The 27,188-nt window shown below is 36.0% G+C and overlaps 1 protein-coding gene across 1 annotated transcript in view; it reads left to right on the forward strand.

Moving 5' to 3' along the window:
* ABI3BP (ABI family member 3 binding protein) overlaps window positions 1-27,188 on the forward strand; it is a 183,622-nt gene that overhangs the window by 128,626 nt on the left and 27,808 nt on the right. The window contains exons 40-57 of the mRNA XM_075105227.1: window positions 1,544-1,591; window positions 2,097-2,171; window positions 3,681-3,728; window positions 4,607-4,681; window positions 5,421-5,495; window positions 6,172-6,219; window positions 6,769-6,843; window positions 7,575-7,649; window positions 9,170-9,244; window positions 9,904-9,978; window positions 10,460-10,534; window positions 12,104-12,178; window positions 12,640-12,714; window positions 13,873-13,938; window positions 14,243-14,317; window positions 19,800-19,895; window positions 23,291-23,401; window positions 26,226-26,309. Of these exons, the coding sequence (XP_074961328.1) occupies window positions 1,544-1,591; window positions 2,097-2,171; window positions 3,681-3,728; window positions 4,607-4,681; window positions 5,421-5,495; window positions 6,172-6,219; window positions 6,769-6,843; window positions 7,575-7,649; window positions 9,170-9,244; window positions 9,904-9,978; window positions 10,460-10,534; window positions 12,104-12,178; window positions 12,640-12,714; window positions 13,873-13,938; window positions 14,243-14,317; window positions 19,800-19,895; window positions 23,291-23,401; window positions 26,226-26,309 (1,326 nt within the window). The remainder of the gene's footprint in view (window positions 1-1,543; window positions 1,592-2,096; window positions 2,172-3,680; window positions 3,729-4,606; window positions 4,682-5,420; window positions 5,496-6,171; window positions 6,220-6,768; window positions 6,844-7,574; window positions 7,650-9,169; window positions 9,245-9,903; window positions 9,979-10,459; window positions 10,535-12,103; window positions 12,179-12,639; window positions 12,715-13,872; window positions 13,939-14,242; window positions 14,318-19,799; window positions 19,896-23,290; window positions 23,402-26,225; window positions 26,310-27,188) is intronic.

Below are 27,188 nucleotides of genomic sequence, written 5' to 3' on the forward strand. Positions count from 1 at the left end.
CATAAAGCGGTTCTGTTCTGCTGTGTGTTCAGTGATATATTTGCAGTTTTCAGGAGTAGTAACATTCACTAGGTGTTTTTCGTCATGCAAAAGAAGAAATCCCTGCTGCTTCTTGGCAGCAGCATGAGAAAACGGTTGTTAAACTCAGGTTACAGTGGTGACTAAAGCAAATACCTAGCAATTAAAGTATGTATTATGGCTACTTAGGTGGTACAAGTCTTTCCTGCATTGCTTTGCATTGTTAGAATAAATAGGTTTCCTTTTTAAGTCACAATTACTTAATTTCATTATCATCTTACTTTCTGCATGAATGAGTAAATTACCCAGTGCATCGTTACTATTTGTTTATAACTATTAATATTTATTAGCGTTCATGATCATTTATGCCATATTGCAAAATATTGGATTTTTGTACTATGTCATTAAATGTGAGTGCAGTTGAATTCAGTTGTAGACAGAAAAAATTGCTCTTTGTCCTCTGCTATCCAGTTGGTAATATCAACAAGGTTATCAAATACCAACATATGTTATCTTTTGGTAAACGTGAAAAATGTCATGATAATCACTTTACTGAAGATCTTGAAATTGTGGAAATGGAGCAATATTTTTGAAAGCTGATGTTACCTATTAAATGTGATTTTCTCATGTAGAAAGCAGTCAAAACCATGTTCTCTCATAATTTTTTAACCATGGCAGCTGATTGTAAAACACTGTTTTCAAACTACAGCTTAAAATGCAACTTCTCTTATCTCTGTGGCCATTTTTCATTATTATGGTAATCTGACCTTCTCAAAACATGGTTTTGTCACACAAATATTACAGGTTTGTGTTGTTCTGTGTTTTGGTTTTTTGGCTTGGTTTTTTTTTCCCTAAAGTTACTGGGTTTTTTAATTATTATTATTATTGAATGTCTAATATAAAGAACTCTTTTTACAGAATCATCCACTTATCTTGTGACTGTCTTAAAAGATCCTAAGAAATTTTTTTCATTATTACCCATACAGAAGAATTGACACAGACAGGGATACCATTTCTGTTGTGCCTCTGTTTCTAATGTGGGAAATGCAAGAAAATAGCATCAATTTCACATCCTTATGCCCCTTAAACACACAGTTTTATTTTAGACCCATACCAGTTTAGAGCTGGAGTATGTGATCATGCAATGCAATACACTGTAATGCGCTTTAATAATATAGCATCCAGAAAACAAGCAAGTGGTCTCTGTTTCCAACTGTATATATATAAACTGCATTTGAAATACACCACAAGGGGAAAAGATTTATGTTCCTAAAAGGCCATTTTCAGATTAAGGGGGTGATACATATTTGGATATCTCATTGAAGCCCATGGGAGAACTAAGCTCACATTATGTTTCAGCTTACACTGCTTTTTTGGAGACTTCATTTAATATAGCAGTTTTTGTATGAAGCAGTATTCATAGTATATCATTCAAAATGCAGTTACTAGCCAAGTAATACTAATTGTAAGTGGAATTATTCTCTTCAGTTTTTATAATAGCTTTTATGTTTTGTTTCTGATACAGTCCTGGAATCTATAACACTTAGAACTGATCAACTAAAACCAACAATAGGTAACAGTTTTACCTACAGGAACCATCACATTTATCTTTTTTCCTCAGTATCCACCGAGCATCACATTGTACTCCACTGTCATAAGTTTTAATATTAAATTTAGTCCTTCTGTAAGATTTTTGTGTGTGTGTCTGATTTTACACTAACAATTCATAATCATCTGGTTTGTTTTTTCTCACACAAATGTGTTCTGTAGAGTGGATGGAAGCACCAAAATCTACCTTTGACTACGTGTTTCTGTACTCCGTTTCTGTCATGTGCTCCTTCATCTTTTATATGAGTCCATCCATACTGGCCTTGCTTTATGTTATCCTGTTACAGAGGTTCTCCATCAACATTATTATTTCTTCATGTACCAGACATTCATATTTCTCCATTACTCATACAAGCTTTTTGTGTTTCCAGACGGTCCCAAAGGCATATATTCTTTTTTAATATTATGCCTTCTATCAGTCTTGGTTCTTGAAAGATTTTAATAGTTGCATTTTATTTTTTTTATTTCAGTTCCAAAAGAAACACAGCCTGTTCCCTCCAAACCTAGAACACCACCAAGCTCAGAGGTGCCACAAACCAAACCTGGTAAGTACGTTGCTTCTTTATCTTATCACACTGATATGTGTGCCTTATGAATTCTACTGTGATCAGTGGAGCTTCAGATTTATATGTATCCCTTGGGCGTATATGTTTGAGCATTCCTTGAAGGATAAAATCCAGTATGGCATGTGGAATTTACAAGCAACCTAGTAAGTTTCAAATCTCTGTCTTCAGTTCTTTTTTACATTTTAAGTCACAAAAACAGTGGGCACTTTCTGTGCAGTTGTCAGTGAAAATAGGTCTTTTCGTGTGAATTTGCTTGGGTTTTGGGAAAGTGAAGGTGAAAAGGAGGTGTGTAATTGCAAAGAAGAAGGGTTTCTTCCTGTATATCTCAAATTGTGTTGTTGGTTTTTCTTTCCTAGGCCCAATCATTCATTTATACTTTCCAGTTCACATTTGCACAGCCCTTACATTGTGCAGACATTTAAGCCTGTGTAATACTTTCTATAATGTTGTTTACACAGCTTGCTATAGAGCTTTATACAACCCTGGGCTAATTGTGGATGGAGGAATAAAGTTACACAACTCACAATAGCAATTGCATGAGGTACTGTGCTGGATTGATCCCAGCCAGCAACTAAGCACCCACCAGACACTTGTTCATTCCACCCCACAGTGGCTAGAGGAGAGAATTAGAAGAGCAAAACAGGGAAAACAATCGTAGTTCAAGATAAAGTCAGTTTAACAAGGGAAGGATAAAAGAGGGGAAAAACCAGGTGATACAAAGGTAACCACTCACCACATCCCACTAGCAGACCTATGGCAATCTATGAGCAATGGGTCCTTTGGAAAGTCTACCACCCACTTTTGTTGCTAAGCATGACATTATATGACGTGGAATATTCCTTTGGTCAGTTTGGTTCAGCTGTCCCAGCTGTGTCACCTCCTAGCATGTTGCCCACCTGGCCTACTGGCTTAGGGGCAGAGTGAAAAACAAAGTCCTTGATGCTGTAACAAGTGCTATTCAGCAATAGCTGAAACATTGGTGTGTTATCAACGCTGTCTTGGTCATGAACAGAGTACCACAGGGGCTGCTATGAAGAAAATAAACTCCATCCCAGCCAGAGCCAGTACGGGTATCCAAGGTATATACAGCATAAGATGGTACTGCTGGATAAATGGGTGGAAAGATAACAACTAAGGTTCCTTTTCCCTCCAGTAAGTCTGCACCTATTGTTTGAATCAAAACCTTGAAATAAGTCAAGAAAGTGTACAAAGTTGAAGGTGAAAAAACACCCACAATTTCTTTGTGGCTTATTACAAAATCTTCAGATCTATATTTGGCCTCTGTTCTATATTAGAGCTATTGCCCAGAACTGGAGGCAATTCTGAGCAGCATAATGCTCTGACGTGTATTGAGTTTCAAGGAGGAGTGACCATCTGTCATTGGCTGTAGTGGGCATGACTGTGGAGGTATCATTGTGGAAGTAACATCTGTAATGTTTTGGTTGTTCTTGTTAATACTTGTTTTTGTTTTTTATTGTGCTAATGCAGTTCTGGAACCAATTACATTTAGCACTGAGAAACCAAAGTCAACAGTAGGTAATGATACTTTCTTACTTTAACAGTCATGTTGTCTTTCCTCTTCAACACAAATCATTGAGTAGACCTGAAAAAATTTGTTACCTTTCTTTGTGTGTGCCTTAATAATTTAACAGTTAAGATTCTCTGTCTCTTTTCTTATTTTCTACAAAAAATTTAAGAGGATCTTGTGCCTTTCAAGTTGTTATGCATGTAAGATAGGGCAATTTCCTTCAGTATTTAATGATAAGAGGCAGAGGGCAGATCAGAACAGAATCCTAACTTACACGTTCTCAGCCTTTCTGTAGAGGTGGCACTGTCCTGGTTAGTCATATGGTTTGGGTGAGCAATGCTGCATGCTCTACATTTTCTTTCTCTGTTTCCCTTCCCCTCCAGTTTTACTAAATGAAATTCAGTCCTTCATTGAGGTCTGAAAAATAATTCTGTTAAGCTCAGACCTCAATTCCACTGTCAGAACAAAATCACTTCAGTGAACTTTGGGTCATAGGATTCCTTGAGGAAGATCCATTCGACTAAGGAATTTTTATCATTTGAATCTGATACTGCAAATCATTCCAGTACAACCTCCATTACAGAGCAGTGGTGTTTTTGTATTTTAAGTTACTTATTTTGTTTTATTCTTCTTTATGTTTTTTTAAGTCCTCTGCTTAAATAGAACCAGTAATTCTGTCACATGCTTAGTTGATGATATGTCACAGAAGATTATTTATTTTCTCGATAGCCTGATTTTGTTCCAGAAAAACCCTTCTCTTTTGCATCACTTCCATAGAATAACTTTGGTTCAAATCTTTGCTGTTTGTGTTGACAGTTATGGGTGGTATTGTGCATTGATACGTCAGAAAGTTTTAGTACGGTATAACCTAGTTTCTTTCTTCCAGCTCCTAAAGATACACGTCATGGGCCTTCCAAACCTAAAACATCACCCAGTCCACGTGTTCCTCCAACTAGAGCAAGTAAGCTTACCAATATTTTTCCCTTCAGTGCATGAAAGTTTTAGCAGTTTGAAAAATGTCAAAATTAGTGAGTTCTCTGAAGGTACACAGATAGTTATTGAATAGGCTGTGTTTTACTGTCATGGAACAAGATAATCAGCTAGATATTTATACATGTCAATAACTGTATAATGGTAGGGATGTGGGGGTTAACACTCATCTTGAGCCCTTGCACATAGGAAAATTTGCATCATAAATGTGACAGGTATTTGTATTTTCTAGTTACTTATTTACAAGTGTAAAATTACAATCCTTTCCTGTTCCCAAAACTTTGGAAATAGTTCTGTCCATTTGAAAATTAGTGGTAAATTTCCGTGTTTCTTCTGCTTTGACTGTTTTGCTGGAGGTTTTTTTTAAAGCAAAGTTGATTTAAATGAGCAGCAGATTTTTGGAATATAAAACACTTAAGCACAATTAGTCGGAACTACAGAAGTTTACTCTGTAGAAAGCTCTGTTTGATAGAGCTGAGGAGTGGAGAGTTAATCCAACACTGCACTGTAACGGTCAATTTGTCTTTAGTCTCTGCACTAATAATATTGATTGCACTGACAAGAGATCTCTTTGTGATTATTTTCAAATGGAAGAAATACTTCCTAAATTTTTTTTTTTGCAGAAAATTAATCTCCTGTCACAAAATCAAAAGACTTATGTTGACTCATCATCCTCAATAACACATTCAGAACTTTGCTCATCTTCACAGGTCCAAAAGAAAGTCGTCGAGTCTCTTCCAAACCCAGAGTGTCACCAAGTCCAGATGTACCACACACAAAACCTGGTAAATAGATTGGGTTTTTGTTGTGCTCGAATATTTGGGTTTTCTTTTGGCTTGTCTTTCCTAAAAAAATCAAGTGTTGATTAACATCTCTTCATATTACAAAGAGATTTTCTAATGATCTTTAAATACATGTTTAAAGGAAGATAGAGCTGATTCGTATTTTTAATGGCTGAGTTTTGATGATTTGTATATGCTTTTCAGCCATGTGACAGCTGTCACTGATGAATAATCTGTATAGCAGTGTAGACAACATGTAAGCATTATAAGAATGTTCTTGGAAGAAATTGCTTCTCTTCTTCGCCTATCAAAAGAGGCTTAGAGAAAAACATACTTGAGGGCCTTTTTGTATGACTCTAAGTATCTGTAACTTAAACCACTTATGTTTGTGTGCCCTGGTAATGGAATTTGACCCTTAAAAATATACTCAATAGGGACTTATGTACTAGTGGACTACCAAACCTCTGTAATGCCAGGGAGTTCTGAAAGCATCAGTTGAACCTTCCTTTTGAGTCACCGTATATTCACTAATTCCACCAATAAATAATTTTAAAAAATAAAAGAACAAATTTAAGTATGTGTTTCTATTTGAAAATAAATCAGTCATGTAAAAGGGAGTAATTTTACCCTTTTACTTGTACTTATCGCTAATTCTGTGTACATTTTTGTTTTTATGAAGTTTTGGCACCTACTACATTTAGAGTTGAACAACCAAAGACAGCAACAGGTAAAATTGTTACCTTGGGCTGGTCATTATTATTTTTTCCCTGCTGTTCCTTGGACCAAAAGTTATACTTCATTAGTCCGTTTTTCACATCATCTGTTTGTGGTTTTGATTTGTTTTCTTTTCTACTCACTGAACTCTGTTCCAGGTATTGAAAGACTCCTAGCTGTTTTGTTGTCTTAACAGAAAATTTCTTTCAGTCTCATACACATTGTAATTCCTTTGACAGTTGTAAGGCAGAAGCATGCCATGTGTATTGCAGTTATGAGCTCTGAGATACAGATGGAAACATGTCCACTATAGCTGTTCCTGTTCTTTCAGTTTTTGTTGCTTGACTCCAGATTTTGCTTACTTGATCAATTTTCCACCCATGTTTTCATTCATGATTTTCTTTTCTCTTTAAATTCCTATATGTATCTGACGCTCCATTTTTCCGTCTCTCATGTAAGGATCTTGTTTTTCTTTGCAAGCATGGGGCATGCAGTGCCTGTGCAATAAACCTGTCTAATTTCTCTAAGAGTATAAATGCTTAAAACAGGTCTTTTCTTTCAGCTCCTAAAGAACCACAACATACTCCCTTTAAACCTAAAGCAGTTCCCATCCCAGATGCTCCACACAGCAAGCCTGGTAAATTATCTGGTCTTTTGTTGAGCTGCGGTTGATAACTGAGCAACTGCTTTAGTGGCGAGCGTTGAGGGGAGTTGTCAACAGTACATTTGCTGTTAGCTGGGTATCATTCTAGCTTAAGAAAACCTCTGCCATGCTGCAGTTAAGTCATACCACTGATGGAAACTATGGCAGTTCAAGATTTTTTCTTATACTATACAGATATTACCAGAAGAAGAAATAGTAGTTACCTGTATGTTTAAATCAATGATTAAAAGTTATTCACAGCTTGTTTCTGAGGAATAAACCCCAGTTGTTTGCACCACATTTTTGAAGCTTTTATGAGAGAAGCCTCTTAAAGCTGTTGCCGTGCTTTTCCTTTATATACACGTTTTCAACCAGATTAGACTGAGGATTCCCTTCAGTTGAATTTCGATTAGGAGACTCCCCATCCCCATCATAAAAGCAACTGACCTGTATAAAATAATCAGTGATTTCACTGAGGGGTTGCTATTGTTGTTTTTTAAGTATCAAGATGTTAAAAACAAACAAAAAATTTAACTCTTTGTAACCATAAATCTCTAAGGGTAAATACCCATTGCTGTTTTAAAACACCCCTTTCTTGGTGTATATAGTTTAGTGCTGAAAATTTATTTTTAAGGGGGTGGGAGGTAAAGGGAGTCTCTTCATTATTCTGAGCATTTATTGACTTTTCCAATCAATAAATTGACATTTATTGATTTTTCCAACAGAAATCATTCCAACCTTCCATGAACCAGATACTACTATGATTCCTCATATTCCTGAAAGAACAAAGGCTACATTGGGTAATCGTGTGTATTTAATAAATAATTACTCTATTTTCCATTCTTGTTAAAGAAGATATTCTTAGAGAGAGCTCATTACATTATATTCAAAACTAATAATGAAATCTTGCTCCGTTTCTAGATACTTGCTCGTCCTTTGGTCACGATAAGGGTAATAATGCATGAGCTTATTTACTTTGGAACGTTCTTTTCCTCATCTTCTAGCTTTTCCAGTCAGGATGATGTAATTCCTTCAGGTGTTACATATTTCTCAGTAAAAGGGGACTTTATTTAAAGAGCAGGTGGTGATCCTTGTAATTCCTGCATTTGCGGTATGGTTACTGTCATCCCAAAATACTCTTCTGCTTCACTCCTCATGGTACAATTTTATAGAAGAAAATTGCAAGAAAATTGTAAGGTATCAACTATAACATACTATATACCAAAACAGACCAACTATGTGACCCTCCAAATCAAATACTAGTTGTTAGTACTAGTTCTTCTCTGCTAACTTTTAGTCATCCATGTTGGGAAAATTTGCTTAATTATATGAAACTTTAGCTGACAATTCTTTCTTCTTATCTCAGATGTCAGATGTAGACTAAATACGGGTCAATGAATCCAGCACTGGGCAGCAGGAGTATTGCTTGTGCAATCTTTGTTAATAATCAATTCTCTGTCCCCAGCTTCAGAGGTAGACATTGACCGTGATTTTCTGAGAATAAAATGGGATCATAGAAGTATTAATAGACACTTAATAATCTTTGAACCATGTTTTTCTTTTTGAGGAGTAGGAAAAATGAAAAATGCTTTTCATCATTATTCTATTTTAATATATATTCCCTGTATGCTTTGATACTTAGGTTAGTATTCATTTGATAGCTCTTTATATAGCTTTCTGAAGTTTATGTGCCCTGTCATACACATCTGGGGCTACCTGATGCAATATTCATATGCAGAAAATGGTTCTTCAGAGCAAGGGGGATGTAGGATTCACAGGCTAAGGCAGATATTTTGAGGACCTCTCACATTGGTGTGGATCACAGACTAGCAAGTCCTAAGATAACTTTTTCCAGTAAATTATTCCTCCATGGCAAGAATTTTTAACTGAATATTATGAAGATAACAAGACTGAATAGTTCCCACATAAGAACATGGAAGTCAATTTATAGATCAAATCTGATATGAAGGGTCCACTGAAGAATAGATCCTGTCCTCAGATACCTAAGTAAGGCAGATGTGGAAGACGTAGGCTACTGCTGTGTATTTTTGCCCTTTTACTTTACTGTATGCTGTTCATGATTATATTCTTCACTGCTTCATCCACAGCTACAAATTTATATATAGTTTTGGGGAAGTCTGTTTGTGCCAGCAGCCGTTGAATTTCCTTTCTTTGCAGGAATTCCAACTGATTGGTTTTCAGCTTTACCCTTACATAATTTCCCTCATTACAGATCAGATCATACTTATGTTCCTTGTGTACCATGAAAGCAGTGCGTTTTTTTAATTATTGTTCTGGGTGCTGTTTGTTTTTATTTCAGTTCCAACTGAAAAACAGTTCATTCATACCAAACCAAAAACATCTGAAAAAACAAGAGCGCCACACACCAAACCTGGTAATGGAGTCATTCTTTTAATTTTTTTGTGGTTTTGTTTAATCATTCTTTCCCTCAGCCTCAGGGTTTGTCCTTTTTAATGCAATTATTCATAGCTGGTTTTGCGCTGAAACAAATGCATTACACTTAAGTCAGTCAATTTAAAATATGCCAAAGCTACACTGAAAATAATAGTAGGATTTGTAGTATAGCATCAAAAATGTTTTTCCACCTTTCTATTACATATAGCAAATGATGGCTGAAGTGTAGTAATGTGGGTGTTGGCAAATTTCAGTGGCTAGACAGACTGAGTTCTCTGATTACTTCCTGGTAATTAGAGATGCTTCTTTGTGAGCACTTTTGTTTTTTTATCCATAAAATGCAACAGAACTCCTTCGCAATGTGCTTGTGCAGTTGGCAACTGACATTGTGTGCTATACTGAAAGTGTTATACAAAAGTAGTCTTAAAAATACTTATGGGGAGCTGTGTCTTTTCCCGGTTTTGATATAGATGGAATGTAGAGGAGAAGTTAGTCGATAACAATATCTGTCAGCAGTTGTTTTTTAAGATATTCTGCTACTCTTTGGGACATTTTGAAAGTTTTAGAAATAGTGCAAATGCTACTTTGTTTCTATTACAGTTTAATATTCTAAGAATCTTCACATTTTCTCCTTAACAGCAATACATCAGACAACTCCACAACCAATTATTACAAAATCTTCTACTACCACTGAGCATTCAAGGGCAACAATGGGTAAATAAGTTTCCTTAAAGTTAAGATGCAGGTATTATTAATTTTTCAATGGAGAAAATTCTAGAGAACATGGTCTGGTGTGGTATTTTGTGTAATGTCATTCCACTATCCTGCATTCGGCTTACACGCATGCATGTTTCTTAATACAGATGGTCTGAGTTCTATCCTGGACTTAAAGCAGAAATAGCCTCCAGCTCACGTCTGGTCAGAAGCCTGTATTGTCAGATTTCCAACCAAATTCGGTGGTCTAATTTTTCTTTTAGAGCAAGAATTTTAGCCACTAACTCAACTTATCCTACAGCACAGTGCTAGAACTTTTCTGTGTTTTGGGCAGTCATTTTGTTTCAGGTTCCAGAAAGCCATGGAATTGTTTTTGTCTTTTTTTCAGGCATTTGAGGTATGCATTTTCTGTGGGCTAAATATGGCATTGGAATCATGACTCCTGAAGAATATAATAATAATCTTTTTCCTTTTCTTTCAGCTCCAAAAGAAACACTGCTCATTCCTTACAAACCCAAAACATCTGTTGAGCCAGAAGTACCACAGACTAAACCTGGTAATTTAAAGTTTGTAACTTTAGAAGTGTTATTGTGGCACTGCCTTAATTACTCTTTCTGCTGTCATGTGACATGCATGATATGGAGACAGAAATTAGTATCATTGTTCAGATCAGAGTATGTTAACGAATTATATCTGAGAGAACTGCATCAATTTCCATAGAGAGCAGATGTTAAGATGGTTGTGGGTTTTAACATTTGTTTGTTGAATTGGTGGGTAGTAGCCATTAAAAATGTGAGGAATTCTATTAATTTTAATAAAAATATACTGCTGTAGCCAGCTTCATTAAGTTCTTTTGTTTGGGGGGATTTTATTACCCTAAACATGTTTGCTTCAATTTCTCAAGTACTTTTGAAACTTGGGTTATAGAATCTCAGTCCACGACAGCTAGATGCTAAGAGTATAGGTACCTTCTTCCTATCAGTGATTTTTGCGGTAGCTACTGTAGATTTAGGGATGCATAGTTATAGTGAAGGATGATGATACCGCAGTTTTACCCCGGGTGTGACCTATTTCCATAAAAATTGCTAGGTAGGAAGGTCACAGGAGAAAAAGAAATTGTTGGGGGAGGACAACAACAAGAAAAAGCAGCTCCTAATCTTTCCTACTTTTTGATCTAACCTCCAAACTGATAATACTTTAGCTTAAAGTAATATCTTAATGAATAGTTTTATCATTCCCCTCCCTTTTATTCCCTTAGACTTCTAGCCCTTTTTGTATAGCCAAAAAGAATTTAAGCAGAGAGTTCATTCAAGAACTGTACGTATATATTAATGTGAAAATCAAACTGAACAGTCCAGGAAAAATATTTCCTTTCTAAAGGCCTTATTTTGGAAGGCTTTCTGTTAAGTAACCAAGTTAGAATCTCAATTGAATAAGAGCTATTTCCAATCATGTCATAGTTAGCAAGGGCCATGTTTTGGTACCACTATGTAGTTAGATTTAGGGAAAGAATTTTCGAAATCAGAATTTGTAGATTTAGTCTTTTCCTTTAAATTTTAAATAATTATAATGATGTATATGCAAACTAAACTACTGTTAGGAAAGTTGCTAAAAACAAATGGCACTATTTAGCCACTGTCCTTGATGATAGTAAGTAGGTTACTTGCCAGCTTCCGTATTTTAACCTTATTTCTGAAAAAGACATGTAGCATGGGCCTCTGCCCGCCAGTCTCTCCTTTTCATGCAGTAACAGATATCTTTCACTAAATTCAATCAAATTTGAGTGAGGGAAGAATGTCTAAGAGATAAATACATTAACTACAAGAATTTTTTTAGGGAAGTGCAAATTAATATACCCCGTGTGGGAAAGACCAAAGACTGTCAGAACTCCACCTTTAGGGTATTTGTTCTGAAGTTGGTGGCAGGCTGGCAGAATGGTTGTACTGTCTGGCCGCCAGCATGAAAATACATCCAGACTAATCAGAACACATGTCTGTCTCATATCTGTTAAAATTATCTTAGCAGATGTGTAGCTAGGTTTTTAGGAAGCAAAGGACACAGAAGCTTAATGAAACCCAAATTCTTTAATTTCACTTCTCACAGAACAATGTTTTATTTCTTGTAGCTCCAAGGACAACACACCTGGGATCAATTAACCTTATAACAGTTCACGTTGTTGATGGGTCCAAAATGACTTTGGGTAATGAGGATATTACATCAGTTTATTTTTCATAAAACTTTACTTTCTCTGCTTTTGCTATATGGCTAAACTTACACTTTAATCAACAAAAATACCTTACTATATCTTTATGTTGTGTTCATTTGTTAGTCACATTCCAGTGCATGTACAAAATATTGCTGGTTTTAATTTTCCAGCCATTTTTTCTTTCATGCAATTCTTTCTAAAATCTTCATGTACAAGGCTGAGGAGTCATACAAAAAGGCATTACCTGATCATCTTTTCTTCTTTTGTCTGTATCTCCACAGTCTTGAAAAGTCTTTTATCTTCATAAAAGCATGATTTTCATCCAGGTTTCTAGCACTGACTCTTTTTGTTTCTGGTCTACACAAAGACAGTTTGAACTTCCCTTCAACCTGTGGTGTCTTCTGTTTAAAAGGAAATAATTTGCATTTGATAAACAATAATGTCTCCACTTTCAGTTCCCAATGAAACATACCAGATTTTACCCAAGCCCAAAACTGCTCTAGCAACTGAAATTCCACAGTTCAGTACAGGTAATTTTTAGGATTTTCTTAAGTTGCTGTATTGAATGTCTGTAGATCTTAAGTAAAATCGGTACGGTTTAAGGTTTAATGGTCTGTTTGTTATTGCCTTTAAAACTATTTCAAACACATAACATGAAAATTTATTTTCCCCCTTATCAAGTGTTTTTTGTTCATTGCTCTGAAAATCAAGGTTTAATCAGTATTGCCTCAAAGACTATATGAAGCTTTTAAACAGTATTGGTGCTGTATATTGGATTGTCAGAAGTACAGTGTAGCAAACATAAATGTAACTGACTTCTATCTTTTTCCTTATAAAATACTAAATATAAATCTGTTTAAACTTTTCCCAAATGTAAATGTCAAAAATGAGTAATATGTTCTTTCCTGCATAAGTATTTTTCTCTGACACTTCAGAGAGGCTGGATTAAGTGCTGTGGGATAGAATGGTTATTAGATTTGAATATCAAATAGCTAGCTCTATTTATTTAAAAATTTGAGTTGCAGAAGTTGATAATTTGGCATGAGATGACACTGGCTACTGCTTATGCTTTCAGCTTTCAGTGTAATTCACCCAGATTCTGTAACAACTAAAATAACAAAATTATTTGGCAAGTGAAAGGCAAGAATAAGAAAAGGTTGGAGACTTCTGATTTTAACCTTGATGATGACACTATGCTTCAGCAGCCCTACACAGTGTCTGCATTGAATGCTTCCAGTTGGTTTCTTGGCAATATTTTAATGTTTCAAGTTTTTATCTGAGTATTTGATTTGGGGGGGGGGGTGGGGGGGGGGTTGTCAGTTTGCTGTTTTATTTTGAGGTTTCTTGTTTGTTTGTTTTTTACAGAACCTAATTAAATGTCTTAAGGCCATGGATACCTTGCAGAGCTAACTCTGTATCCATATACAGTTGGGTAACTGGCTGTAAATATTTTATATCTTTTCCTAAACCTAAACATGAATGTAACTGGTCAGACTGCATGATGGAGTCATCTGACCACTAAAGAAACTAGCATTTTCAGTGTGCATTTTGGGTTGGAACTCATAGAATTCTCATATGTCCATTTTGCTGTATCACATTGGTGCATGGACCTTTTTTCTGGCAAATTACGCTGCAGTATTGGTGTTCCTTTTACATGTAACATTTAAACTGAACCTGATTTCTTTTAGCACCTCATAAAACACGTCTCACTTCTGCAAGACCAAAGCCAACTGATAAATCACAGACCAGACCTGGTAATAATTGTTTATTCAATTTGGGATGGGGTGAAATTGATTAATTAATTTCACCTATTCTCAGTGGAATTTTAAGTGCTGCTGGGGAAAAGGGGTATTTATCTTTCAGTTAATCAGTCTCTAGGGGTAAAGCTTTTCCGAATGAGAAAAAAAGAATCCAAAACTCTGTGTACTGTCACAGCAAGTGTTACTTTTTCTTCTCTAATGCAGAATTGTTGGCATCACATAAAAGTCTATTGGGCTTTCGTCTCATGGAACTTTTTTTCTTTTTTCTTTTCTTTTTTGTTTTTAAATTCTCTCACAGCTCTTAGTAGGACCACATTAGCACCAGCTAGAACAAAAGCACCTGGACTGCCAAAGTGGATTGTGCCAACAACAGGTAGAGCTGCATTTTTGGGAGTTTTTTTAACTTATCAGTAAAAGACAGGAATGTGACTTCCTCAAATCATCTTGAGCCCTCAAAATATTTCATTGTGTTTGATTACAGAAGTTAATTCCTCAGAATACTCTATGTAATTGCTGTTACTGGTCATGCTATATAATTCCTTAGTGTCATTATGAAATGATATTGACACTCTCAGACAGTGTAAACTTACAGATAGATTATTATGTGGTTACTGTTTACTAATGTTTTCTAGAGGATAGGTCCAGCCTAATTACTGGAAAACACTTTGTTGTAAAGGGTTACCCGGTTGTTTAAGTCCAAGTCAGAAGGCTTGGTAAGAAAGCCTTAAAGCCAGGTATCTTGCTAGCTACTTGGCTATTGCACATTATTAGTTCACATTGGACATACTCATATTCAAACTAGGCAGTGTTCGGACCATACGGTATTCAGGCTTGAATACTTCAGTACCAAGAAAGTTCTAAGTTGATATATGACAGAGGAGAGTGAGAACTCTCACTTCAATAACATGTTCTTACACACAAATAACATACATCCCTAACCACAAAGATCTCAAAATCCTGGTTTGGTTGCAGGGGGAAATAACTTCTCCTTTTTCAATTCTACTTGATTTTTCCATCCAACCAAAATAATGTTGTCAGCGCTAATTTGCAATGAATCTATATTTTTTTTTTTAATAAAAAAATACTTTATTATGGCAGTACAAATACTGCTGGTTTTTTAATACAGCCATTGGTTAATTAAGTACAGAATTTTGAGATTCTTCATCAATGATGCAAGTTAATAATAATAATACAAATAAACGACTAATACACATACTCAAAGCAAACTTCTGGCTCTTCACCCACTACTAACAGTGCTGCTGTCCATACTATTGCTCTGTGCTGGCTAGATTAGGATAACCTGAGTAATATACCATCTACTCTATACATACCTTTTTTTTGACTGTGTGATGTTTCTCTGTACTAGGATTTCCAAAGTATCTTTGGCAATTTAATACCTGTTGTTGACATTAATATGATTTCAGCTGTTCATTCATGTACATAATTTTGAGGAGCCCACCATTTTTTTAGAAATGGCAAAACCACAGAGGAGATGGGTGTATATTTAAATGGAATTAAAAATAGGCTGTTCAGAACATGATGTGCTCTTCTGTATTACATACAGAGTGGATGCCTTCATTGGAGGTATGTGCTCTTTAACTTTTCAAAGCCCTTCTGGAAAATTAAATAAGCCCACCGAATTCCAGGACATCAGAGACTGTTACAGTATGAAATGACCGACGGCAGGAGTTGTGGGTCAGAGAGTTCTGCTTTTCACTTGTGTTGGCAGTCTGCTTATAAGTGAGCTTTCTAATGTCTCATTACCAAAATAGGCAGAATGCACACAGGTCTCCAGGCTTTTGAAATCACATTATGAAATTATGCACAAATACACAATTATGTTAGAATGTATTTTAGGCTTTTCCGTTCTCCCATATAGTATTAACCTTGGTAGAGGTATTTGTAGTTTAAAAAGAAGAAAAAAAAGAATGCATACTAAGTAAATCAGCAGTATAAATGTAATAGTAAATTTTTAAATGTAGTATATTGTGCTTAATATTGTATTTGTGCTTAATATATTATATATAATATATATATTATATATAAGCACAATATAATATATTGTGCTTAATGTTGTTTTAGGTGACTGCTAAAGTATTGGTTTAAGCAATTTTATTTTAAACGCTCCTGTTGGAGTGCCCACTAGTCGTCATTATTTCCATGTCTTTATAGTAGTGCCAGCTGCCAAGAAGAACTAGAACTTCCTTGTGGTAGATGATGTCAAAAATCATCACAAGACTATTACCTTGCTGGGCATACTATGTGTACTCACAGGGGAATAAGTACATCTTTTAGAATTCCTCTAGAAAATGATACTTCTAGTAATATTTTCCATTGCTCAGTTATGTAAGTCTTTTTTCTCTAAGTTAAAGATGTGTCCTCAAGAGGTCTGTTACCCAGATTTTGTGGCCTGCCAAGTAAGCCCTTTAAGTTAAACCTGGTGTCCAAAGTAGCAAGGAAGAGCTGGCATTTATTATCTACTGCCCATTTCTTTGTGCCTCCAGCCCTGCTGACATAGCAACTCATGGATATCTTTCTGTGAGTCTGCACCTTTCTTCTTAGAAGTGTAGAGAAATCACCAATGAATTTTGTATGTTCATGATGTGATGAGAGAGGACTGCAGCTTTTTGCAACTTTTCAGTCTGTACTTCTCTTGATCTGTAAGTGAAATCCCAAGTCTTCTGTAAAGCAGGTATGTCACAGTATTGCAGCAAATGCAGTGTCTGAGCCTGCATGGTTGTCTGTGCTCGCAAAGATCATTTTGCACAACAAGAGAGTTCAGGTAATCGATTAAAGAAATATTGTATATTTCCCCAAGCAATGTGCAATCACATATTGCAAACAGAATTCGTAAGTCTGCAGAAGAGATTTAGAAAAGACAATTCTACTGACCTGGAACCCTAAATCTTACCAGCTCAGCAAAGACAAAAAACTTTCTATTTCAGTAGATAATATCCCAGAGAAGTTATGACATAAGGTATGCTTTTGAGGGTGGGGAAGTTTATTTCTTCCATTTTGAAAATGATATGTTATTTTCTGTGGTTAGCTGATCAGAATCCTTAATTGGACTGTAAGGAACAATATGTGTTCAGGCTTACCTTTAGACATTACATCATTTTTTCTTTGTCTGAAGAAGAGCACATTTACTGAAGAGCCACGGATACTCTGTTGTTTGAAGAGCAGTTTGGATCTTTTAATTCCTTGCTGGGCTGGCACTGCTGTTGAATGTACTCCAGTTCTTCTTCCTGATTGTGCTTATTAGCATCAGGGCAAAGATGTTTCACCCCATGCAGAGTGTGCTTGGCAGCTGCAGGGCCCAGATGATAAGCACTGGAATTGGTTTTTTCCAGTGGCAGCACATGGGACTATGGCTGGTTTCCTGGCAGGCTTTTCAGTCTCCTGGCTAGCTGTAGTGCCAGGTGGTAAACTTGACTGTGGGAAAGAGGCAGGGATTGCCTCCTCATGACTAACATTCCTTTTAGTTTTCTACTATGTTTTAGCCATTTTCTCTAGAATTTCATTTTATTGAGATGGTTTTTCATATTTGTCTTGGTGTATGTAACTTATCTTACCTGGTGGGTTTTTTTGTTCAGTTTTGTTTGTTTTGAATTTAATCCTAACCATTTAAAAACTGCTCCTGATCCCAAACAGCCTTCAGCGAACAAACTTGGAGCAACATTTCCATTTCCCTTGTGAAAGAGAGAGGTAGTTGGTTTTCATTATAATGACCAGTAACTTTGTGATCTATTTTCTTTTTATTTGTGAAACTGTGGGTATATAGCCAAGTTCTAGAGGAACTCAGGTATTAAAGTACTTCAGTTTGTTTTATCAAGGGCACTTTTTCCACTTCTTCCCTTAAAATGAACCACTCCTCCTAATGGTATTCCTGCTATTAAAGATGCAGTGGTTAGTTTTAAGGTGTTCCAGACCCCATGAATATTTCCAGGAGAAAAGATAGAATTAAAAAACACCACAAACACACATGCAAATACTACATTTATTTTCAGTTCTGTTAAAAGTTTGAATGAATGTGGTAAGTCAAAATGCTTATAATCAAGTTACATTAGCTAGCATAAGGTAAACGCAATGATAAATACAGCAAGCTGTTTGATGGTGCAGATACCTTGTGTGACAACACAAATAAACATTTATGTAACTTTAAAGTGCATTGAAACAATCAAAAAAGGGATTTTGTCAACAGGGAAGTGTTGTGGTTTGGTCAGCTTTTTCCCTGAAACTTTGGTTTATTTTTAATCACTACTTTACTAATGGCAGAACAGCGGTGCAAGTTTCTGAAAAAAAATAATTGCTACTTACAACTAGAATGTCTAAATATTTTGTTCATTCCAAGCTGATGTAACTCAGAAGAGACTGTGATTCTAAATGTGATTGTAAGGAGCAGGATAGAGGTAGGCTTTTGTGTAGACACCATAAGATGCAAAACTAAAGTAGACTTTTAATGGATACCTGAGTGATTTAGTATGACTTAGTCAATGTGCTACTACATTTTTGTTTATTGTGACATGAGGCTAAGAAACTAAATGTACTCTGACTATGACCCAAAGCGTACAAAATTATTTTCCTTTTGGCTGGTCTTCTCATGCCTCTTCTTCCTTGAACACCATTCACATGAAACATTGATTAGCACTCTGGCACTTTGTATTTCTGAAGATCTAATTAACCACTTCCGTTACCTGAAGACAAATTGCAGTTATATAAAACCACGTGATGTGTTTAGAAATTTTAGTCACAGGGACCAGGTGACCTGCGTCCTCCAGCTTACTATGAGCCTCATTACTTTAACCTTAAATAAATCATCTAACGCATCCATACTGTGCATTGTGGATTCCTAAGGTATGCCTAGCAAGAATGGCCAAATAGTAAAATAATTGAAAAATTATCTGCTTCATGCTGTTAAAATACTAGTTTAATTTCAAAACAAACTAAGCACAAGATTATAAAGCTATGAAGTCTTTGGTTGAAATGTTTCGATCATGTTGGAATAGGGCTGGAACTTGATAATTGATTTCATTTTGAGGTTGTTTTTTTAAATACATTAACTTTCAGGTGGTTTTTTTATGTCATGAGAAAGACTGATTTCCACCCCACCCCCCACCCCCCCAATATGGTGAAATTGCAATGCATCTTCTCACTCTACCATATATAGAGTTTTTGTAAAGTCAATATACTTATTTTGTATGGGAAAGCATATTAATTTAACAGTCTGGCTGTCCTATAAATATCAGCATGTAAAACAGTTGTTCTGTACTAGGAGTAGTTGTGTTGATCTTTTTAATGCCACTTATTTCCATTTTTTTAGAAAGTGTTTATACAACTCTTAAGTAGGACTTTCTTTTATACACAAACTGAATTTTATGTACACTTTGCTGCCAGTACTCCAAATACGGTATATGTTTGGTTCAGAATTGCTCTAGCCATTCAATATGGAGGATAACCAATGATCTTATTTTGGATTGAAGGAGAACTTTGCCCTTTGGAAGCATCAATGGGTATTTTATTCTGTATACTGAAAAACTAAAATGTTCTCAGTACTCATCTTTCCACATATAATCTTTGTTTAACTCAACTGTTATTTCTTACTCTTATTCTGTCTTTCCAAATATACTTTTTTTCAAGGAAGGTTTACAATTAAATCGCAGACTCTCTAGACCCAGATCACTTTCTACTTACTTGAATAGGAAGACAATGGATGTCACTAAGTTATCAGTAAAAACATACTTGGGCCATATGTGCCAGTTTTGCACTTAATGTTAGCTAGAGTTTGACATATGCAATATACAAGTATTCCATTGCTTGGTACTGCACTGTAGATACTTATTTCCTTTGTTTCACAGATGAGGTACATACACCTGAGGATATTTATAGACAAATTGGCGTGGATGTGGAAAAGCCTTTGGAATATAGTCATGCTTGGAAAGAGCCAATTTCTGGTAAGGTTAATAAAAGAAGACAATATAGCAAATTTTAACAATTATGAGAAATAAAAATACTGCCTTTCCTACACAAAAAGCACCTCCACTAAGGAGAGAAAACAATTCTTAGTCATCCTCATCAATACACCTTCTCTTGGCTTCAGGAGTATCTACTAAAAGAGAGAAAATCAGAATATTTTGTGGTCACTACTTAGTCACTAACACATGCCATATATTAAAAATTACCACCACCAGTGTTGTATCCTTATGATCAAACAGACACAATACTGTAAGCACTGATTTTTTTATACTAATAGTTTCTACACAGCAAGGGAGACTAAGGTGAATGCATAATGAGATCATCTTCCCATTTATGAGGATGTTTTGTTGAATATTAGGATTGTTGGGCAAATTAGAACATTAGGCTTGAAGTAAAATAAAAATGTGGAGTAAATAAGGTTACAGGGTTTTTTTCCATGTGCTATACCAGGCTTGTCAGTTTTACTTTTCTTGCAATCATATTTTCAAAACAATCAAAATACTTTTACTGAAAAATGGCTTCCCTAATAGGCCTTCAAAACCAGACTTTCTGTATTTCACTTTTTTCTAGTCAGCTGCTTAGAAATTTTTTGTTTCAACTGAAAACAGTTGTAGTATAGAGTGTATTTCTATGCCACATGTGTACACCCAAACATACCTACAAACATGTAAACACCCTTACATGTAGAGAATTTCTTTGTTTCATAAGCATAATCAAGAATAGAACTTATTTTAGCTGTGCTTTTCTACTAGCATAAAACCCAACTGAAAATATTTTTGATTTTACCCTTGGAGTTACTGTTCAACTGCAGCAGCTCTTTCTAGTTAGGTTTTCCTTTGAAAACATGTTATTCAATTTAAAAACACAGATACAAAGATATGCCTCTAACTAATTTATAAACTGATGTTTACTCCTAATACCTGCTGAATTTCCTTTGCACCTAATTTACCTTCACAAAGGCAAAAGCCTGTCTTGACAGCTGAGTTCTGTTATTTTATCTTTTTAAAGTTTATTCAATCTGAAGATCATACTTTGCAAAGATTAAGTCCAGTGTCATATACCATTAGCAGTAGCTGGACGCAGACTGTAAACTGAAAACATGGATGGCGCTCTGCATTTTTGTTACTGAATGTCAGGCAGTGGTGTGCACTCAAGTAAATCCAGCTTAGGATTTGCAGAGATTGGAAGGTTTTTATGCACATGATTTGAAGGAACATCTACATCTGCTTTTACTCATCTATGACATTAGATGTTTAAAGTTAAGCTTTTAGAGCTTTGAAGTAAGCCAATACCTGGAACTGTAGTCATAAAAAGCAGTTGGGTATGGTTGTGAAATTAGCTACTACTGTTCTGTAGTTTTCTTGTATTCTTGTGTGATCCCAGCTCCTTCGTAAGGCCTTAACATGTATATCAAAATTCAGAACTGTAGAATCATAGAATTGTAGAATGGTTTGGGTTGGAAGAAACCTTTAAAGATCAAGTAGTTGCAACCCCTCTGCCGTGGGCGGGGATATCTTTCACTAGATCAGGTTGCTAGAAGCCCCATCCAATCTGGCCTTGAACTCTTCCAGAGAGAGGGCATCCTCAACTTCTCGGGGCAACCTGTTCCAGTGTCTCACCACCCTAATAGTAAATAATTTCTTCCTAGGAAATGTAAAAATTCCTAAAGAATTTCTTCCAAAATCTACACTCTCAGTTTATTACCACTTGTCCTATCACTACAGGCCCCAGTAAAAAGTCTCTCTCCATTTCTCATATAACCCCCCTTTAAGTACTGAAAGGCTGCAATAAGGTCTCCCCACAGCCTTCTCTTCTCCAGGACTTTCTTCATAAGAGACATGTTCCAGCCCTCTGATCATATTTGTGGCCCTCCTCTGGACCCGCCTTAATAGATCTATGTCCTTCTTGTACTGCAGACCCCAGAACTGGATGCAGTACTCCAGGTGAGGTCTCATGAAAGCAGACTAGAGCAGGAGAATCGCCTCTCTCGACCTGCTGGCCACACTTCTGATGCAGCCCAGGATACAATTGGCTTTCTGGGCTGCCAGCGCACATTGCTGGCTTATATCTAATTTTTCATCTGCCAATATCACCAAGTCCTTCTCTGCAGGGCTGTTCTGAATCCATCTGTCACCTAGCCTGTACTGAGACTGAAACCTACAAATGCTTTTTTCAAAACCATTACCTCTTCCCGAATTAGAGCATTATTTCCTGTCTTCATCTGAGGGATTTATAAAAAATGTGTTTTATAAGTGACTGCAAAAGTCTAAAGGGAACAGAGAAAGACTGAGATGTTCCTGTTTGTAAGTATTTCTAAAAAGGCTCTCCCAAACGAGTCTTTGGATCTGCTCCCTTCTTGCCCACAGTTGCTCAATTTACAGGGTAAACTAAGGTCTGATATGTAGGGCCTGAGGTACTTTGCATAGTCAGTATCAGACAGCTTGCATATTTGTTGACACTGGCAGCATTATAAGAATTATATTACTCTCGACTGTCAGGTACAAAAAGTCTTTCGTTACATAAATGTGTTGCACATATCTCCTGGGTTTCTTTTTTTTCCTTAAGGGAAGAAGTGCAAAGGTGAATAATGGAAGAATTTTTTTCCTTTGCCTTGCCTTTGCATAATAAAATCCTTTATATTTGCCTGGAAAATACAGCAAAGTGTTTTGTAAGTATGGATTAAGAGGCTTAGGTTCTCTTCTTTCAGAAGTTAAGTTCTTTCAGACCTCACTGTCAAAGGAACTTACCAGATAATTTAATAGATATTGGCTGGAGCATTGAAGCAATCTAGTTGGATGCCCTCAAGTGTTTCTAACACAATAACTGTCTCTAGCCATGTCAGTGCATGAAGTGACAGTGACGTTTTTCATTTTTCACTTTTGAACAGCATAGGATAAAGTGTCCTTAATGATAATTTTCCTTTTGCTACATCTTTTGCTTCAAGCTGAGGGTGCCCAGTTTTATCAGTTAGAACGTATAAAAGATCAGAGATTTTGTGAGTAGGGTACTGAAGATGTTTCCAGGTACACTGAGGGTGGTGTTTACTGTGGGAAGATGTATCCTGTTGGCTGCCAGAAAATTACCGTTGACAGAAATTAGTAACTACATGGCAAATGTAGTTGAAACACTTGTACAAAATCCCAAAGCAGCTAAATTTTCTTAGTGTAAGCTTGGTTTAAAACTCCATGGCACACACTTCCCAAAGAATTTAAGGCTGAAAATACAACTCATTTCAGCTCCTAACCTGTCTCCACTTTTGATTCTAAATCAGACATGAAACATTGTTTAAGAAGTCAGAATATAACTTTTAATGGATTTCTGATTTTATGGAATTTGAGGTTAAATAATAACACTGTCTTGTAATGTCATTCAGTAACTACATCACCTGGCCCTCAGCATCCTCCTATACCTCCTGTCAAGCCTACACAAATGCGAAGACGACCTCTGCCTCCGAACACCGTGACTGGTAAACCAGGAAGTCCAGGTATCTCAGCCTTTTCAGCATAAATATTTTATTATGTGTAAGATCATGCTGAACTGACTAGTAGGGTATAGGAAAATTTTATAGTATAGATTCTTTTTCTTTCATCTGCGATATCTATAGAAACTAGTCTTCTGGAACATACAGGCCTTGTGTCTTTCGTCTTCATACATAAACTCTGTTTTCCTTTTGTTTTCCTAACCTAGTTATGTCAAAATCATCGGTAGTAAGAGAGCTGAAGGCAAAATAGCATAATGAAAGTCATCCTTAAGAGCATTTCATGCCTACTAATAGCATTTGCAGCTACTTAATGTGCATGTCAGATGGGAGATATTGACTATTATGCTTCAATGCATACTCCCAGCTGGTTATTTGTAAAGAAATTCTGTCCCATATATATGGCACATCCATTAACCACTGCAAATAATAAGCTAATAGGCACCCAGAAAATTAGCTGCACTGGGAGGTGGAGTGAGCTGAGTTATTTAATGTGCAAACAATTTAGCTTCATTCCTGTGGTACAGTATTCCTGCTCCTCAGTATCAGTATAAGAGCACACAGAAACTTTCACATTTCCTATTTTATTTTAATTTTATCCTGAAGCTGATATTCAGTACTCTTATGTATGTTTTGTCTGTGGATTCTATATAAGAATCCTTAGGCTAACATTATTCCAGGTAGTCAGAAACTATCCTCTCATTATGCTTAGCATCATGAGAAATGCTTCCCTCTTCATATTACTCTCCGTAGTTCACTGGAAATATAAAGTTCTTGGATCTGCTGTATTTGCTGTAGGCTTTTTTTTGGCTTGTTTCATTTGGGGCTTTGTGTGCTATTCAGACACTAAAGACCTAAATAATTCTTTAGTATTTTGTGCAGCAGATTAGAAGCAAAAGTCTCCAAGCTGGATAAAACAGGCTGTGTATTTACTGAACAGCAGAGCCAAGACTGAAATGTGTCTGTACTTGCTGTTGATCAGCAGTGTTTCCTTAGTAATAGCTACAACAGAACATACGACATTGTCAGTCTTAAGCTGTATGCTAAAAAACGTTGACCTGATACATTTTCTTTTGCTTGTAATGGGTTCTGTGCTAATTTTCTCCATTAAGTGTCTAATTAATTTACCAGTATTTTGAAATTTCACCCATTGTCCATACACTAGAGGTTATGGCAGGTTATATGGTAGTGAGCAGTTACCATACCTTCCTAGGCATTCAACTCGGAATAAATTGGTTAGATGATCTGGTTCTTCCTTGTGGGGCCAGTAGCAGATTTTCCTTCTTCTGTGTTTCCTAGTGTTTTATCCAGCTTAGTTGTAAACACCATAATCAAGCTGGATCCCTGGAGAGACTATTCCACAGTACTAACAGGAAAAACTTGCCTCGATGTTCTTCTTGGATTTTCCTTTTCATAATTCTGTCCTGTTTCTCTTTCTCATTGATATTGTGATTACTTGCATCTTTCTTACTCGTTGAGTGGATGAGTATTATGGGAAGGTTTCTATGCAGACATTAAAAGTCTCCTGAATGGAAAAAAAAAAAAGGAAACATGAGAGTTCCAGAACCTTTGTGAAACTGGACTCTAGTGAGAATCTTAATAAATTTCCACTTTATTAAGGAAATCAGTGGAAAGTAGGGAGAGAATCAATATTATGAGAATCTTAATAAATTTCCACCGTAGTAAGATAATTAATGGAAGGTAGAGATTGTCGTTGTTTTAAACTTGGTTCCCCAGAGTTCTGCTTTCAGTCACCATTTCTTCTGTGTCATATATGCACAGGATCTCAACCCCAATATGGCTTTATTGGGATTGAGATTTCACAGTCATGCAGTGGTTATCTGGGAGTATCTGCATGTTTTGTGAATGTAGTTTTTGCCTTTTACAGATGTTTTGAAAACAATCAAGACATCCTTCACCATGGATTGTTTGCCTCTTAGAAACCTGTTTTCTTTATTAGGTGACAACAGCTGAGGAGTAAAAGCAATGTCACATAATCTAAAATAATTTTAATAATTTTTAAAATAATAATTTTTAAAATAGCTATTTGATTATGGGATATAATATTTCCTCTATCGATCATTTTCTGTCCAAGCTTATGGTACCTACTACAGAATATCTCAGTTCAGAAATAAAAGCTTTGTCACTTGTGTCATGTAGTGTTATAAATGTTGAAAATGTTGGACTTGGTTGCATTTTTATTGCCTTAATTTGAAGTGCCTCTTAATTTCATTTAGTGGAAGCTGCAGTACTGTTCTGTGGTTAAGCTCTTAATGCAAACCATAGTAAAGGACTCAGTGTTTTTGTTATACCTGTTCCAGCTCCAGCCTTGCTAATATATATGCTGTATTGGGAGTAGAAATGAAAGGACCTTACCTATATTTGAGGGAAGAATCCACGCTTCAGTTGCTGACTTCAGCTATACTGTCTCAAAACTCATGAAGAAATGTGGTCTTTTGTTTGAGAAACAGAAATACCAATGCTGGTTATTTTGCATTGTTTTGCCAGTCTGCGTAGGATGGTTCTGTGCATTAAACCAGGTAATATCCAAGTTGTCTGAAGTCCTCCAAGACAAACCTCCAAGTAGCAAAGAATTTTCTTACTGGGTTTCAGGAGTAGGTTATATTGGCAATATGGACAACTCAGAACTCTCCTAAATCCAACTGGAAGCTGTTGTATAAGTTTTGAGGGAATATCATAGCTTAAATGAAAGTACTTGTTTCATGAAGCAGTTGTCACAAATCTGAGTTCTGTTAGAAAATCAGAAAGCTATTTCGCTCTCAAATAGTGAATGCCTTGTTGCCAAAAGTTCCTCCTTCTGTCACTATAGCTAAACCCGCTGGACCAACAACACCTGTGAGGACAGGAACATCATATAAGACACCAACAGCTTTTGCAACTCCAGAGTATTATGGTAAGCATATTACAGAGGGCGGTTTCCCTTCCTTTTTAGTTTTTTTTTCTTTTTTTTTTCTTTGTTTTTCTTCTTTTTGCTTCGTTTTTCTTTTTTTTCTTTTGCTTCCCTTCCCTAAACTATATTGATGCATTGTATATTTAATAAAAGTATTCTGTCTGGGATGATTCTGATTTGCTTTATGACACTTTGTGACTTTTCCAACTTGACTGAGTTCGTCTTGTTGTCTTCTGATACACACCTGGGTAAACGAGAACATGATGGCCTGTCCATCTTCCTAGAAATCAATACGTGCTTAGTAGGCTTAGTGATTCTGATATCCTCCTAGCTATCATGATCAAGCTGCCACCATTTAAACAGAAAAAAATGTAATAGGGTAAACATATTGGTTAGTTGGTAATTTGCCTATTATAAAATGGGGAATTAACTACAAGTTCAGACCTAAATCTCCTCAAAGTGGCATACAGGAATGGGTCTGGGAGGGGGTGTGATTAGAATGTTTGTGCCAAAATATGCAGCTCTAAGTATATTGTCATAAATGATGCTGTTTCTAATTTTCCTGGATTTATCGTAATACCGAAATTCTTGTCTCTTTATAATGACTGTGAACTCACTGTGACCCTTAGTGCTCAGTAAACAAGCTGAATGTTAGATTTATTAAAAAACACTTGTGAATATATTGTGTCTTGTCCATTGAGGTCCAGTGTGGTATTTTCATCTAAGAGAAGATTCTGTTCAGTATAGTGGTTATTTAACACAACACTGGTGTCATGAATCCTGACTGTTTTAGCACATTTCTGTTCACCAGTGTATTTACCTTCGATTTCCTTCAAATTTTATGGAAGTTGTACAGTCTGGAGACAGAATTTGTGATTTCTT

This window comes from Phalacrocorax aristotelis, chromosome 1, assembly GCF_949628215.1.
Source record: "Phalacrocorax aristotelis chromosome 1, bGulAri2.1, whole genome shotgun sequence".
In the NCBI taxonomy this organism is placed as follows: domain Eukaryota; kingdom Metazoa; phylum Chordata; class Aves; order Suliformes; family Phalacrocoracidae; genus Phalacrocorax; species Phalacrocorax aristotelis.